Source organism: Meleagris gallopavo, chromosome 9 (assembly GCF_905368555.1).
Source record: "Meleagris gallopavo chromosome 9, MGAL_WU_HG_1.1, whole genome shotgun sequence".
NCBI classification, from domain to species: domain Eukaryota; kingdom Metazoa; phylum Chordata; class Aves; order Galliformes; family Phasianidae; genus Meleagris; species Meleagris gallopavo.
This window is the reverse complement of record NC_139412.1, coordinates 13,542,627-13,559,256: the sequence shown is the minus strand read 5'-3', so window position 1 is coordinate 13,559,256 and position 16,630 is coordinate 13,542,627. Positions and strand designations below refer to the sequence as shown.

At 39.3% G+C, this 16,630-nt stretch overlaps 1 protein-coding gene across 5 annotated transcripts in view; it reads right to left on the bottom strand.

The window, feature by feature from the left end:
* Positions 1-387: 387 nt before the first annotated feature.
* Positions 388-16,630, bottom strand: part of AMMECR1 (AMMECR nuclear protein 1) — a 98,247-nt gene continuing 82,004 nt past the window's right edge. For 2 of the 5 annotated variants that reach the window (XM_085230706.1, XM_085230704.1), the window contains 4 exons: positions 15,017-15,131; positions 11,696-11,786; positions 9,935-10,031; positions 388-6,805 (listed from right to left, as the gene is read on the bottom strand). In XM_085230706.1, coding sequence (XP_085086832.1) covers positions 6,691-6,805; positions 9,935-10,031; positions 11,696-11,786; positions 15,017-15,131 — 418 coding nt within the window. In that variant the 3' untranslated portion in view covers positions 388-6,690. The other 3 variants (XM_085230703.1, XR_014884989.1, XM_085230705.1) reach the window with 3 other exon arrangements.

Genomic DNA, 16,630 nt, shown 5'->3' with positions numbered 1-16,630 from the left:
TGTACAGCACAGGCACTGTACTGGTTACAGCATCGTGTTTGTAAACAGTTGAGATTGATTTCACCTTTCAGAGAATAAGGAACTCAATCCAGTACATAAATCTATATATACTGGACATTGTACAGCATTTAGAGTCTAATTATAAAAAGCACAAAACGTGACCTGACCTGCTGCTGTAACTCCCTCAGCATCTCCCTCCAGAACCAGGCTGTGAGCTGCCTCCTGCAGCACGCACAGCCAATGACAGACTTCAGCCCAGGAAAACATTCCTACTGCAGCATTAGCTTTTAAAATAAACACTGATTGTGAATGCTTAAATTAAAAATAAATAAAAAAAGCAATCAACTGACAAAGCCACACAATTAAGCAGACAAACATAAGAAGAAATGGTGATTCTTTTTCCTTGTTTTATTGGGTAAATGATTTAAAAGGTAATAACAATAGTGTTAAAACTACTACAATATCTTTCCACAGCCATATCTCACAGACCCACAGATAACCTTCTATATAATTTTTTTTTCTTTTTCCTCATTTTATCTTTTTTAAGCCATACTTATATTAAAATGCCCATTTCAACAGTTTCTTCACACTAATAGCAATTAAATGTGGAAGGAAGGAGGATCTAGTTATAAAGGAAGGGGGTTCAGGTAATCTGTGATATAATTTGTAATCAATCAAGTTACTAAGAAAGGAAGAAAAAGAGAGGCCTTGTCAGCTACTCCAGGCAGCTCCAAGCCCACTGTGTGTCACCATTGCATTAGATAACTCAAGATGCTGGTGAGCAATTTAAAGGTTTTTTTTCGTAACATATAAAACACTAAAATAACTTAGAAACTAGATCCAAATATTTTGAAAAGAATCAACTTTGATATACAAAAACAGTCGTAAGTTGTTACAAAAGTTTCAAACAAAAGTTTGTTTTCTCAGTGCGTTTATGTACCAGCACAATTACTGGGTCCAGAGCAAAGAAAGAGGTTTTTATTTTTTATTTAACAGTAATAAAAAACGAGGAAAACATATCTTTCTATATAAAGAATCATTGCTGGTCTTAAGAATAAATGTAACCAGAAACCCTTTAAATCTTAGAGGCACACTTTGGGTTTCCTTTTTTTTTTTTTTTCCCTTTTTTTTTTTTTTTTTTAACATAAAAGGAAAGTCACCAGTTTATTTAAATGGAGGAGGTACTCAGACTCCCCAAATAAACTTAATTCAATTAACATCACTAGCAAAAATCAGTTAGAAACTGTACAAAAATAAAAAAATTAACACATTTAATCCTGCGGGGCTTTTGCAAGGACTGGAAGGCAGGCTTTAGGAGCAGCATCTGGGCATGGCTGGAGGCTTCTTTGGTTCGATCTAACACACACAAGAGATGTAACCTACTCCAGACGACAATTTTAAAAACCCGCACATTTGAAGACAAGTAAAGAGGTCCGTATACAAACGCCAGGGTGTGCAAATGGATTTGACTCTTAGTATTGTATCTGAGGTCAGAACTCTCAGGTGCCCTCCCCCTGCTGTGACCAGCGTTGGGGCTGAGATGGTGCCAGGTCAGTGCTACAGCGGTCCAGGCGGAAGGAAGGCCACTTGAGGCACGGCTAAGCAACAGCATCACATCAGTCTGGGGTTCTGCTGTCTCACTTAGTTTACAGAAGGACTTCAGAAGCGTTAAGCAAAAGAATAATTAAAAAAAAAAAAAGCTTCAAGGAATAAGGCAAATGGATTAGTGCTTATCAAAAATCAGCATTCCAACTTAAAAAGAGTGGAATTAGCTACTCGGTTGTACCATCACTTCTTATGAAGTGCCCCCGAATTAAAAAATAATATTAATAGATCTAAATCCAGCAATATATCTGAAAGGGTAATAGCTATGAGAGAATGGCATTTGTGAAAGCAATTGTCGATTCGCTTTAGGCAAACAGACCTATTCTGTCCCAGTGCATGTCACAGTGAACTGCACATTTTGTATAAACAACCCCACAATTACACACAAACAATCCGCAGTATTCTCAGCACTTGCGTGCTGAGGAGGTAGGTGCCTTAGAAACACTGTAGATAAACTGATTATTCCAATCTTTTCTAAAAAAATACCAACAACCTGATTGACCGCAGACTTTGTAACAGCTTTTTAATTAGTGATACAAAACTCTGGTCCAGAAGGGTCTGGCATTAAGTCATGTCAAAAGCACACCTTTACAGTTTGTATAACACCCTTTTAACTATATTTGTAAGCAACAGCTACTAAGAGATAGACAAAAATGCATTGTGCATTATGCTGTATACAAAAAGGAGACAAAACTATCCTTTTCCCCCCCAGGCCATGGTGGGGAGTATTGCTGACCTTGTCCTTAAAAACCCGCAGGATTGTTTATTCATCAGTATATTATTATTACACTGGTAAGAAATTCTGTATAACATCTGCATATATCGAAGATTTTTTAAAAAATCTGATATGATTTTTAGATCCGCATGACCAGTCACGTGACCTGCTTGAGGTTGATTAGCACCTTTCAATACATATATATTTTTATATATAATAGATCTTTTTAAAAAACTTCTAAGGATGAGCTCACGCAGCGGTGTGAGCGTGCTGTAACGAGATGACAGATAGAGATGGGGTTGGATGACTGTGTTTTGTTTGTTTTTTGCAGCAGAATGATTCAGTTTGTGCTCAGTTTCCCTATAAGGGCAAGGAAAAAAACAAAACCAAAACACCTCTCAGGTAGCCACCGGTTCACAGTTTCCACTTGAAGACAAATCCATTTGAAACCGCTCCCCCAAGTAGAAACAAGACATCAGTATCATCCAAAATAGCCTCTGTATAAACATCTATTAGTTTTTGCAGCGTCTGCCTGGCACCTCTTGGCTCCTGACATTTCAGGCCCTCTGCTTATAAATTAAGGCATCACAACTGAAAATGGAAATATTTGGACATCGGATGCTGTGGATGAAGGAATACAAAAGACCTTCTACAAGAACCTCTGTACAAATTAAGTGGCATTCTAACCTCACATAAGGGATAATTTATCCATATCTGTTTTCTGGAACATTTTTAGTCTTTTATTGTTGTTGTTCCTTTTAACAATTTAATTCTATCTATTTGAGTGATATACGTATTTTTTAAAACATTCATTATTCAAAATAACTGGAATTTCTGCTTACCATAGTTGGCTTGCCCATGTTAGGAAGGTCTTTTCCATAGTAGATGGGATGTGGAGTCCCCTAAAACATGCACTGAACTACAGCGGGTATGTGTGGGAGTTCTGCAGGCACGTGAGCAAGGAGGTAGCTCCTGGCATATACTCGGCTTGCAACCATACCACGTATACCACTTAATAAATCCTATTTTTACAGTTGTTACAAGTCCTCATCAGTTTTCCTTCTCCTACCTTGTGGAGAATTATGAGAATTATTATGAAGTACTCACAGCTCTCAAGTACTATTCCTGTAATAGATGAAAAGATGTACAAATTATGGCATACTTGTCCTGTGCTCTTTCACAATTATTTTTTTTAAAACAAGTTACCCAACTATCCGTGACCTGATAAAACCCAACAAATTCAAAAGCACAAGCAAGAAGAAGATAGGGATTTTTCTTTTCTAAAATAAGAAAAAGAAAATGAAAAATATCTCACTTTAGAAAATCCCCAAAAACCTGACGCCAGAGCAGCAAAGAACTCAACGTTGATTACTGGAATGTCTGGCGCATTTGCTATATTTTCTCTATGAATTTTATATGCAAGTATAATCATGTCATAGTCAAAGGCACTAAGATCTAAATCCATTTTCTTCCTAATATGACATCTGCTACTCACCAATCTGTTTCTAAAAACAAATGTGACTTCCAATTTGAGCTCATCAGAAAGGCATTGTCTCATTACAAATGCATTATGATGAGTAGGCTTGACAGGGCTGGGCTGCCCTCAGCTTCCAGTGCAGAACAGGAGATAAAGGTATCCTACTGGATTATGTCATGTACTTTCAATTAGACCACATGATTCTGAGCACACTGCTCACCTCTTATTACGTTTAATTGCTTCTCCATATCCAGAAAAGCATTTTGTGTACGAGCCTTCAAGTTGTGGCTGTGTACTTGAGCTGAAGGTCACGTACAAGGGCTGCTCTGAAAGTAATGCCTCCTATTTTATGGTGTTGGCCCATGAAATTAGAGGCAGATGTTGGTGGGATGGCAGTAGAGGTTGAACCTTCCCCCCAGTATTCCGTTACATTTTGTTGCTGTGTGACAGATGGCAGCAGAGGGGCACTCTCTGCTAACGGTGATAACTACGTTGAAAACTAGTGTTTTGCAGCTGAGAATTTTCTCTATCGAGTAGTGTTACTGTACTCTTCATATCTGTTGTAGTTTCCATGTAAATAAATAGGAAGCATTACTTTCAGAGCAACCTACATCTATAGCTACATGAAATCTTTACTGCAGGGGTGAGATACTGTTACAGAAACACAGAACTCTAGGGACTAGAAGAAGCCTCTGGACACCACTGAGTCCAATCCCCCCCCCTGCTGAAGCAGATTCCCTAAAGCAGATCACACAGGAAGGCATCCAGGTGGATCTTGAATATCTCCAGAAATTGAGACTCCACCACCTTTCTGGGCAGCCTGTTCCAATGCTCCATTATTCTCACAGTAAAGAAGTTCTTCCTCGTGTTACGAAACTTCTTGTGTTCCAGTTTTTTGCCCATTGCCCCCTGTCCTGTTGCTGCACACCTGGCTGGCCTCATCCAGTTAACTCCTACACTTTAGATATTGATAAACAGTGCTGAGATCCCTTCTCAGCCTTTTCTTCTCCAGACTGAACAGCCCCAGGTCTCTCAGCCTTTCCTCATACAGGAGATGCTCCAGGCCCCTCTTCATCTTTGTGGCTCTTCTCTGGACTCCCTCTAGAAGATATCTGTTTTTCTTGAACTGGGGAGCCTAGAACTGGACGCACTGCTCCAGATGTGGCCTCACCAGGGCAGAGTAGAGAGGGATCACCTCCCTCGACCTGCTGGCCATGCTCTTTTTAATGTACTCCAAGATAAAGTTGGCCTTCTCAGCCACAAGGGCACACTGCTGGCTCATGGCCAGCACCCAGCTCCTTCTCTGCAGAACACCTTTCCAGCAGGCAGGCCCCTAAACCTCAACAGATGCATGCAGTCATTCCTTCCCAGATGCAGGACCCTACACTTGCTCTTGCTGAAGCTCATCAGGTTCCTCTCTGCCCAACTCACCAACCTGTATATGTCCTGTTGAATGGCTGCACAGTCTTGTCTAAAGCCTTGCTGAAGTCAAGGTAACAACATCCACTGCTCTCTCCTCATCTACCCAGCTGGTGATGACATCACAGAAGGCTACCAAGGTGGTCAAGCATGATTTCCCTCTTGGTAAATCCACACTGACTACTCCTGATAACCACCTTCTCTTCCACTTGCTTGGTGATGACGTAACAAGCTGTTCCATCTCCTTTCCAGGGACAGAGGTGATGCCAACTGACCTGTAGTTTTCCAGCTCCTCCTTCTTGTCCTTTTTGAAGGCTGGAGTGACACTGGCTATCCTCCAGTCTTCAGGCACCTTTCCCATTCTGCAAGATGATAGAGTGGTTTAGCAATCACTTCTGCCAGCTTCCTCAGCAGTTGTGGGGGTGTTCCATCGGGATCAGTGGACATGTGTGAGTCAAGTTTGCCTAGATGATCTCTGACCAGATCCTCCTGGACCAAGGGAAAGTCTTTTCTCCAGACTCTCTTACCTCCTTGGTCTGAGGTTCCATAGGGACAGTCTAATCAGTAAAGACCGAAGCAAAGAAGGTGTTCAGCATCTCTGCCTTCTCAACATCCCCTGTTACTAGGGCACCCACCTCATTAAGCAGCAGGCCCACATTTTCCCTAGTCTTCCTTTTGCTACTGACATATTGAAAAAAAACCAAAATACAACCTTTCTTGCTGTCCTTGACCTCCCTCACCAGATTTAATTCCAAGTGGGCCTTACCCTTCCTTGCTGCATCCCTGCAGGTCCTCACAGCATTCCTATATTCCTCCCAAGTGGCCAGGTCCTTTTTCCACATTTCATAGAGTTTCTTCTTCTCTTTGTCTTTTTTTCAATGAGCTCCTTGCTCAACCATGGCAGGAGACCTGAACGGATGAGCAAAGGAGCTCATGGGAAAACTCAAAGGGAAGAAGAAAGTCTATGAAATATTGTACCACAGACTACTATTAAGAAGGTTAAGAAAATGCAATTCATTGTCTATTATAATACCTGAATCTGATATGTTTCGTTCCCTGACAGAGCTATTAATGAAAAAGCCATGAATGCCTTTTTTTTTTTTCTTCTGAGCAAAGAATCCCCAACTGTAATCCTTAAACTCTTCCTTCCATCCACAGTCACAGAAAGTCTTGACTGATATAATTCAATGTTAATGAAGTAGAAATTTAACATTTCATAAAAAACCCAAGGGCTATAATATGCTGCAAAAAAATCTGCAGTGATTCAATAAAAAAGTATGGGATCTTTGTAATAATGCAGTTTTCCCTCCCGTTGCCACAATGAGCTTAACCAACTATGGAGAAGCCTCAAAATGGCAACGGAAACTATCATCATAAAATGGTACAGTAATAGAGATAGCTAGACCAAGAAGGGGCAGGGTCTCCTGGGAAGAGGTCTGCAGAAAGGTCCAGTGACTGGTCATGCGGCTCAGTGTCAGGAATAATGGTTGTATGGTGGAAGGGGGTGCCCAATGCCATTTTGGAAGTGATGATGCTGACGATGGGCAAGGTACTCTGTGTAGCTCATGGTCATCTTCTCACTACGGTACCTGAAAAGAGCAAAGAAGCAAATTCAAGAACTTTCATTGGGCAGCTATGAGCAGCACTAAAAATATGGTGCTAGGTGTACGTTCAATGATGAGAACAGCTCTGTACTTCTGGTTTTAGGAATAAGACAAACTTTAGTTGCACAAGGGCATGGAGAGAACTACCATGTTTTTGGGGGTTGTTCTTGAATCATACAAGACACAACATGAGTGCTTATGAAAAATATTTTAAATAATAAAAAAAACTACTAAAAATCGCTGCCTACTACTTTACTCGGGGTATTTGTTCTTGTGATGATTTACTGAGCGTCCCAGATTATCAGCCAACTCTCTACAAATAATCTAGGAGAAAAGCCCTGTAAACAAGCAGTACTGATTCCAGAGCTGTTTTTAAAAAGTAATGTCTAGCACATTCTGCTTTTAAAATAAATCCAGCTACATTAAATGAAGTTATTTCCCTTTTAAACTATATATAGCTTAAAGTAGAACGGCCCCCACCCCCAAAAAAATACTTCAGATAAATTTGCATTGATATTGTTAGACAACAAGGAACATATTGCTACATTTACACTTATCTGTAAAACTGTGAAATCTACACAAAAATAACACTATTCCATATTGCCACAAATGTCACTTTGTAAGCCCTTGCATAAGAGATCTTACAGATGAGAGTTGGTGAATCCAGCTACAGTGGTTTAAAATATTGCCACCTCCCCTGTTTATGACATTTCTCTTCTGGAGTTGCTCTGTTTATTCTTTCCCTTTTTAGGTCTGAAAAAGCACAACACATGCCTCAACAGCTTGTACTTGCAGCCCAACACAGAGATTTAAACTACTGTTGAGTTACCAACTGCACCAACTGAGGTGGCAAACACAATTGTTTCTGCTGCCTCTGCCAGAGGAGCAGAGCCGAACACCGTATGCTTACAGCTTCTTGCTTCAGTGCACCGCAGTGCCACAATTACTTGCTACAATGGTGCTGGTTAATGATGGACTGACTTAAATGCTACAATGGTGCTGGTTAATGATGGACCGACTTAAATGCTGCTGGTCGTAGCTGAGCTGCAGCTCCTCTCAGTGATACGAGTGGTGCACTGTGCTCCCTGCACCTGATGAGTAAGCTGATCTGTGCATTAATCCCCCCACCACTAAACTATAAGCTTGGCAACTAGTGGTTCTAAGTGAGTCAAAACAGGCCAAGGGCAGCCTGCGTAGAATCACAGATGGAAAAAATCATAATATTAAACAACATGCTTTGTCTATTCTACTCATTAGGCTTGTGATTTTGTGGTTGGGATGTTGAACTAAATATACTAAACAGAACACTTTTGTTTTGTTCTGTGCTGGTATGCCATTGCTTCAAACAAAATCATGGAGCTGGAAGAATGTACGTGCTATACAGAAGTTCTGTGTCTTGGAAAAATACATCCCTTATTCACTGAGGTGTACAGAAGGTCTCACTTAACTCCAACAGCTACTCGTGCCCTAAGTTATCACCATATGTTTTATATATTCTTCCTGAAAATAAGATAGCAAGAAAATTGGGGTGCTGCATTTGTAAATTTAAGTTGGATTCCCTAAACCCTTCCTCCCAAATGTAACCCTCAGAACAGCATGTTTTCCTTAGCAATAGCAATTCCCCTGTAATCAGGTTCCTACTAGAAAGCAGAATTTCAAACAGTCAGTGGGACAAAGTCTTTTTCCTTACCCAAAACAACACTGAGTAAGGAACAGATTCTTCTGAAGTGAAAATACGGTTTTCTGAGAAATGCTGTCTTCTGCCAAGTCTAAACAAACACTGCTAAGTAATGGCCAGCATTTTAGATGTGACAAAAGCGAGAACTAAGAAGAAAATCTCAGCTCTTTTGTCTTCTAAGAGTACATTAACAATAATGAGAAGCCCAGTATTTTCATGTCTGAAATAGAAGAACTGGGTTTTAATTATGGAAATATGGAGTCGAGTCTAGCTCACACCCAATCCAGCTGCACTAAGGAGGAAAGAATTCCCAAAGAAATAAGTACACAGAAGTGATGGTAACATACCCAACCAACATACTAAAAATGAATATTGTATTTCTGTGAGTCCCTACAAGTCAACAAAAGATAGGAAGAATAATGGTGTTGGACAAAGGTCTCTAACTACCAAATCTATGAGCTGTATTAATAATAGTGCTTGTTATCCCCAAAGAGAGAAAAGAAACCTCATGGGTTATCAGTCAATACCTCCTTATGACACAGGATTCATAAAATCCTTAGTTCTCAAAGCATGGAATAAACAGCTAGAGCTCAGCAGTTTCTTTGTACTGCATGGTTATAAAATTATGCTGTTTTACAGGGCTTCCTATTGACACCTGCTCTTTTACCATACAACTACAATTTTATAGGTGGAACATCTGCGACCCGTTCTCTTAACATTTTGGCTCTGACCTGCAGATGAGCCCTCATGAGCACATTGTATTAAACAAGCGTTACAACGGGCACACAATATACAACAGAGTCTGAGCATGAAATAAAGCACTGCACTTATGTCTTCCTTCCTAGAATACCTGATGCAGTCAAGCCGGCGTGCCACCTGTCAGATCAGCTCCCCACTTTGCATGCCCAGCACCTGGTAGGAGATGAAGCCCCTACTCTGCAGGAGGGAAAAGCCCCAGCGCCTGTTCGGAGAGCTGAACAGCTCAGGGCACTGCACGGCCTCCAGAGCAGCAGCCCCACAGAGCACCAACTGCTCAAACACAACGTGACAATGGCAAGTAATCCCCCTTAATAACAGCCCCTTGAGATCCGCTGCAGCCAATGAGCAAATTGTAAAACTGCAGAGCTGATATGCTGCAAGGATTTCTCAGTTATGAAACAAAATATATATACTCCCTGGTATACATGTAGCAAGCTACTTAGCAGCCCTTTCTTCCTTGCTTAGTGCCTGTAATCCCTACTGTATTTAATGCAAGGCAGCTATTATTGCAGATATTCTCAGAAGTCTGTATTCCTGTTGTGAAAAGAAAGAAAATATTAGTAATACATACAGGAAAGCTTACTGTTAACATCTGAAACAACCACTTACCAGGAAATGAACTTATCGCACTAAAACCAAACCAACAGGGCTTATCTGAGTATCCCCGGGATGCATACCTGGTTAGCTTTATGGTTTTCCTGAATTCATTAGTAATCGGAGCTTTGTAGCCTCCTTTCCTCAATAAGGAATCTATGGTTTGAATGTGGTCCCATCCTGTTGAATTTCACAGTGGTAAAAATTCATGAGCATTACTGCAGTAGGAATAGATGTTGCAAAAACACAGCACAATACGTAGTGATACTGGTAACACAACTGCTCTCCTGAAGTTATGTATGAAACATGGGGCATTCTCCTGTGCAGGAGATAGCTGTGGGAAAGATGCTGAGCAGCGTTTCATCAGGCATAAAGCTTGCTCTACCAGCAATGCATTTTTATCTTCTGGTTGAAATACTGGACCCACTATATCCAGGTGACTGACAATGACAAACAAAATTGCAATTTTCTGAGTCGTTCAGATCACTAATCACATCTGATCATACATCCTAAATGGCTCTGGCAGCATGGAAAGCTTCATTTCTGTATGAAAGAAAATTCAAAATATTTATTAACTGAATGGGTGGAGAGAACTTCAGGCATTAGTGTTCTCCATAAATATCACTGTAAAGTTAAGAGTGATATTTTAAATTTCAGAACATCTCTGATATGTAGCACGCTGGTTAGTTTAAAAAAGTGACAGCAAAAATTCAGATTCACTACTGTTCTCAATAAAGTCATGCTATTCAAAACTCCTACACGTCGATTTTAAAAAGCCCACTATTTCTAAAATAGACATCTTACTTCCCAAAGATGCAATTAAGTTTGTCACACTGCATTTTTAAAACAGAAAAAAAAAAAAAAAACAATTTTGGTAAATTTTAAGAGTCAGGCTGTAATGCATAGTCTACCACAAATAAGAAATTTAACCCCTCCCCCAATTCCTGAATTTAAAAAAATACTGAAAAAAAAACCACACGTAAGTGATCACCAAAGGTCTTAACAAAAGAAGCCTTTGGTAACTGGCCAACCTTAGATAGCAAAAGGGAAAGAACTGCCTTGGAAGGCATCTGAGCTTTCAAGTGAGCATTGGGAAACCAAATTATCTATTATCTGTTAATGAAGGTATCACTGCTATTACTTAGTGCATCAGAAAGAAAATGAAGTGGCAATGCAAAATTCAAAAGGCTGAGACACACTTTTAAGCCTCAAAGAGAAAAACTTCAGTTGGGCTCAACAAATAGCTGTTCAGCAAAAGCTACTGTATATGTAAGTTTCTTGATTCACAAACTGAAGTCTGTCCTATTGAAAGGGCCACTTCAGTAACCTTATTTTGGACTTCCAGTATGAAAATAATCCTTTCCCACCATCCAAAAACCCAGAAGCCACTGTTCATAACAGGAATTAAACACTAGAAGCAAATACCTAATGAGAAAAGGCACCATTGCAAAACTGGGAATAAATCAGCTATTAAAATCATTGTCCAGACAGCTTGTATATTAACAGCTTTTGTATGTCTAACATCACAGGGTAACAATTACATGAAAATTAACAGCTTTTGGCAAATAAGTGAAGTGAGGTAGCAGCACTGTACCACCCCTCCACAATTTATTTCCTTACACCTTCACTATGGTTAGGATTTGCTTCAGAACAGCTACAATTTACTGAGTCCCTGCAAGGGGATTGAGACAGACACGTAACTGGCATTTTATAGAAGAGTCTTTTCTTACAATTAAATATTGCTCCATCATCTGACATCAGTGCAAGGTCAAATACTGCATTTTAGATTTATAGGTATGTTTAAATTCTTCACCAGATCATATGAAATAAAGCTCAACAATGACCTTGCTCCTTTGCAACCTCCGGTAAGTAGGTGGCGGTGCGTTTTGATCCTTTTTCATTGATGAATTCTATTCTAATGCCATGTACACCCACCTGCAAGAAATTGGCAGTTTTATTAGCACATTAAAAAAAAAAAAGATACAAGAGACTTCTAACATGATAAAGGTCGACTTGTGAACCTTTTGATGGTTAAAATGCCATTTTGCAAACAGTTGCAGAAGACGTTCAAAACAAATGCCATCTTTCTGGAAAACAAACAAACAAACAAAGAAACAAACAAACAAAAACCAGCTGAGGTTCAAAAGCAGCTGCTGACAAAATTCCTGGGCCACCAGTCACTGCCAATTGGATCCTGAAATCCTCAAAATTCCTGCTCATGTACGAGGACAGCATTCAGCTTCCAGCTTCCCTTTCCATGCTACTAGAGCAATATGGCAGACTGCCATTAGAGAAACTAAAACTACTCATCTGAAGGCAGTAGGAGTATTTTATGCAGGAGTTACTAAAAAAGAAAGAGGCCAGGTACCTTTCCAGGGCATTATTTAAGAACTGCCAGTTTCAAGGTACAACAACAAGCTGCTTTGGAGTTCAAAACATTAATAACTGATATTTTTGTTTTCATGCACAAAATATGGAGATGTTATTTCTATTTAAATCCAAAGTTCCCCACTTTACATGAGGAAATGAAGAGTTTACATTTTAAAGGCTATCACACACCCAGTATTTTCCATGGCATTTGTTTTTCAACTCAAAATTTAATAATAAATACTCTGACAATTTTTCCAGTGACAACTGCTTTTAACATAACCACGTGATAATGAAAAAACAACTGAGGGACATCTACAGAGCTCTTAATGACCACTTGTTCAATTAACATATTTGGTTATTTTAAGACTTTACTTTTTAAGGTCCGTGATTTTTATATATGACGTAATTACAAAGAAATGGGAGAAGTCTTGGCCACAGTCTCCACAAGCTTACAAAGGAAAAATTAATTAGAAGCTAACATATTGAATTTGCTGCCAATTTTAATGTATTTTATTACTTAACATTCACAAAATGGATATATAACCACTACAAAGTTCAAATCTGTATACTCAGATGATGTAATTATGAACTTAAGGAGCCTGAAAGTAAAAAGAAATAGTGTTAGAGGCTAAAATCTACTTAGTTTATTGCCAAGATGAGAACAGAGTGTGTTTCTGCAGCTGCAAGAACATTGCAAATGAAGTTCAGCACTTAAGTCCCAAAGATCTCATTCTAATAACACTCCTTTGCACATCTTTGCCCATGTCAATTTTGAAAGGCTTTTTTTTAGAACAGAAAAAGGCCAGTATCAAATTAAAAGAACATTTCAGATTGCTGTAAAATACAACCTGCCTCCAACCTCCTGAGAAGCATCATGTCAACCCTCCACAGCTCAGCCTTCTGAAATCTCAACTCATCTATACCACAACGTGTGATTATTGCCATTAGATGAAGATGGGTGCTCAGTCGTGTCAGACTGTTACAGCCAAAAGCAGATCAGCCATATTTAAAAGGCAAGTACTAACAAGCAGACCGTGGAAGGAATTTCATGAAGCCTTTCCATGGGGTCACTGTCAGCTATTAAGCTTATTCCAATCTGCTCTTACTGGGCAATTCTCAGCAAAGTCACCAAGTCATTTTTAGGCACCATGCTAGGAGAATGCTGACAGTTTGATTTGCAAACTACCAGAAAACAACGCTTTGTTGACCTTACTCCCATTCCTGAATAAAAGAAAATATGAAAGAAAAATTCATCCATAAATCCACCAGTTTGGTGGTGTCTTCTCAAAACACGTCCCATCAACACAAACTATTTTTATTATTGTACACAGGAAAATAGACAACCTGTTGAGCTGAAACGGGACCTATCGATGAAGCACAAATCACCAAATTTGCCAAATAAACCTCATTGGTAAATAGGTTATGTGACACGGAAACAAATGCTACTATAGGCAATTAATCAAATTCACTTGGAAAAATGAATGTTAGCCTTACAACAGCAACATCACATTAACTATCTATGCATTTGGCTGACTTTTAAGTGTTTATATATTCAGTTGCACAAGCTCTAAACTGGAATACTGATTAAAATTTCTCTAAAATTGCCCCAAATATTCCTAGGATGGGAGGTAAGGGCTTGTTTGGAAGAATTCGCAGGAATTTACTGAAGGTTTAAAAACCCTTGAATTAAATATGAGAGAACAAGTTAACAAATGAACAATGCAAGGACTATTGTATTTTTGACCCTTCCATTCTTCCTCCATAAACCAGGACTCTCCAATGAGAAGAATCATGAGATTCTGGAAAGTAAATCACAACTGTACAGAATTACTTTTCTCCATTAAGCTTGTTTACAGAACAGATGAGGAATCGAGGATTCTGCATAAGACACAAAGAGGGCACTGAAAGTAAAATCCTCCATTATTTCAAACAAATTTGAACGTTATGACTTAAGTCATAAGACCACCATTCTGTGGTGCCTTCTATCACTGTAACAACAAATGACATTTCTATTCAATTCACATTTGTTATGCGTGGGCCCAACAGGAAACTTCTTTTGCTATTAAGAATTCCTAAATATCTAGTAGGGCTAAGCCACTATTGTGGGGAAGTCATTGTTACATGAAAGTGCTCTTAATTTGTGGGGTGTCTCTGGAACTGTAACACATCCAGTAGCATATACAACAACTTCAAAAAAGATTTCCATCTGTTCAAATATAGACTAAAAGTACAACACAACAATCATCCTGGCTGAGATGAGAAGTTGATCTTAAGTCCAGTAATTTACTTTTTAGCAAGCATCTAAAACCAAGTAATTTGAAAAAGAACATAAGAACACAGAATAACACTTTGTCCAGTACACCTTCCCAGAAATAACTCTAAAAGCTTCTTAATCTATGGCTTTTATGCTGCTGCTCTGAGAGAATGCATGCAGGTTTCCTAGAACCGGTCAAGTAAAACAGATTCTGCTCTATGCATAAGGAGCACAGGAAAACAAGAGCTGTCAGTTAGATGGCCTCACTGTATCAGGGCTTTGTGTCGTCCTGCAGGCCGCTTGCTCTGAAAGCAAAGGAAGACAAATGGAATCAGCTGTATTCCATTTTCCTGGCTCAGGCTTTCAAGGCAATGGCAGTTCTACCAAAATGGCATCTTGAATCATTACACTAAACAACCTGTAAAGAGTGCCAAACAGCAGCTATGCTGAATATATGCAGATGATTTAAACAGCGAGAGTTCTGCTACAGATGCTCATGGTTATCAAAGACATTTTCTTACAGGACACGCACAGTCCTTACCTCCCAGTCCATGTAGTCACATACATCTTCAAAGTTAGTGAGTAGAGACACTGAGCAGAAAAGCCGTGGCAGCTCATCCCTCGTCATTGGGGGGAAACGACTATCTTTAAGGGCACTGTTGAAGACAAAACAGAATTTCATACTTTTTTTTTTTTAAATAAAGTTCAAAGATCTAATGACTCAATTGAAAAACATCATTAAAAAAAAAACCACCATCAAAACCCAACAACTGATGAAATGATGACCAGTTTGATAATCCAGTTGTCAGCATAACACACTGACCAACATCCCCAACCTTTTCCTTAGACATTTGCTTCAGATTTCTCGGCTGGCCAGTCAGGTGGAGCTCTGAGGGCCATTGCTTCCTGAGAGGATTCTGCTACTTACTAATGAACCACCAGAAAGTTACGGAAAAGGTTGAACAATAGCTGTTCTACCTGCAGTTTAGTAAATCCCTTTTGAAAAAGGTTGAACTGTACAATACAGAGAGGAAATTTTACAGCCTGCAAAAATCAAACACGTAATAGAGTAATCAAACTGTGGAATTTAATTCTTCAGTAAAAAAAAAAAAATTGATCAAACAATATTCTACCAAAAAAATATTCATGCTTACTGGCAAAGGTTAACAGAAAGGTAAAAACATCCAGGAGTTCTATGCTCGCAAACCTACAGGACTTGGAGGTGTTCTGCAAAGCAGAAGTAATGATTAGTAACATGGAAGCTTGCAAACAGCTACATTAATCCTCAGGCTAAGGAACCATTCTACAGATGAACATACACCTCATTGACAGAACTCAGTAACAGGAAAAACCTTCTCTGTGTGTTCCAGGACCCCTTGAAAAGCAAAGCATGAACAGACAGGAAGCAGTACCGCCAACAGGAACACCTAAGGACCTACTTGCATGAGTTTGGTTAAGAACCGGTTCAATTGGAAAAGGTTAAGGCAAGTCTGGTATCCCATCATTTCTTGTTTTCTCAGGATTTTAGATACAACATATGAATATAAACATGCTCACTTCCAACAAAAACAGTTATCTGCTAACTAAGCTTTTTGTTAAGTAAGGAGAGTCTATCACTAAGAGACTTGTTAAATAACTACCGAGTTCTTCACACGTTCCATACAACAACTTGATCATTCTTACTCCTTTTGCTTGGCCTACAGCCAGTGGCTGCTGTTGCCCAATACAATTACAGCCATGTCTATGGCCTTCAGCACATGGCTGATATCATCATTTTACGTTAAGAGTAGTCTAACTTCATTAAAGCTAACAAAAGCATTTAACCAGAAATAGCATTCCATCTTGAATGAATGCCATAAACTGAAGAATTAAAATAGAGCCCCTTCTTTTTTGGTGATGTGGGGAGGAAAGCAGGCTTTTTCTCAGACATGTTACAATCACAAAAATAAAAAGAACACAGCATTGGAATTAGTGGAGGCTCTTCTCCAAATTCTGACATTATGAAATTGATAAGAAATTCAGATTTTCATTATGGAGATACATTCATTGTAAAATTAGGAAAAGATGGTAGGTCTGTTCTAGCCAGTATTTTGGACTAATTCTAGGCAAGCCCAGTCAAATCTGCCACGGACAAGGAGAAAAGATGCTGGGACGA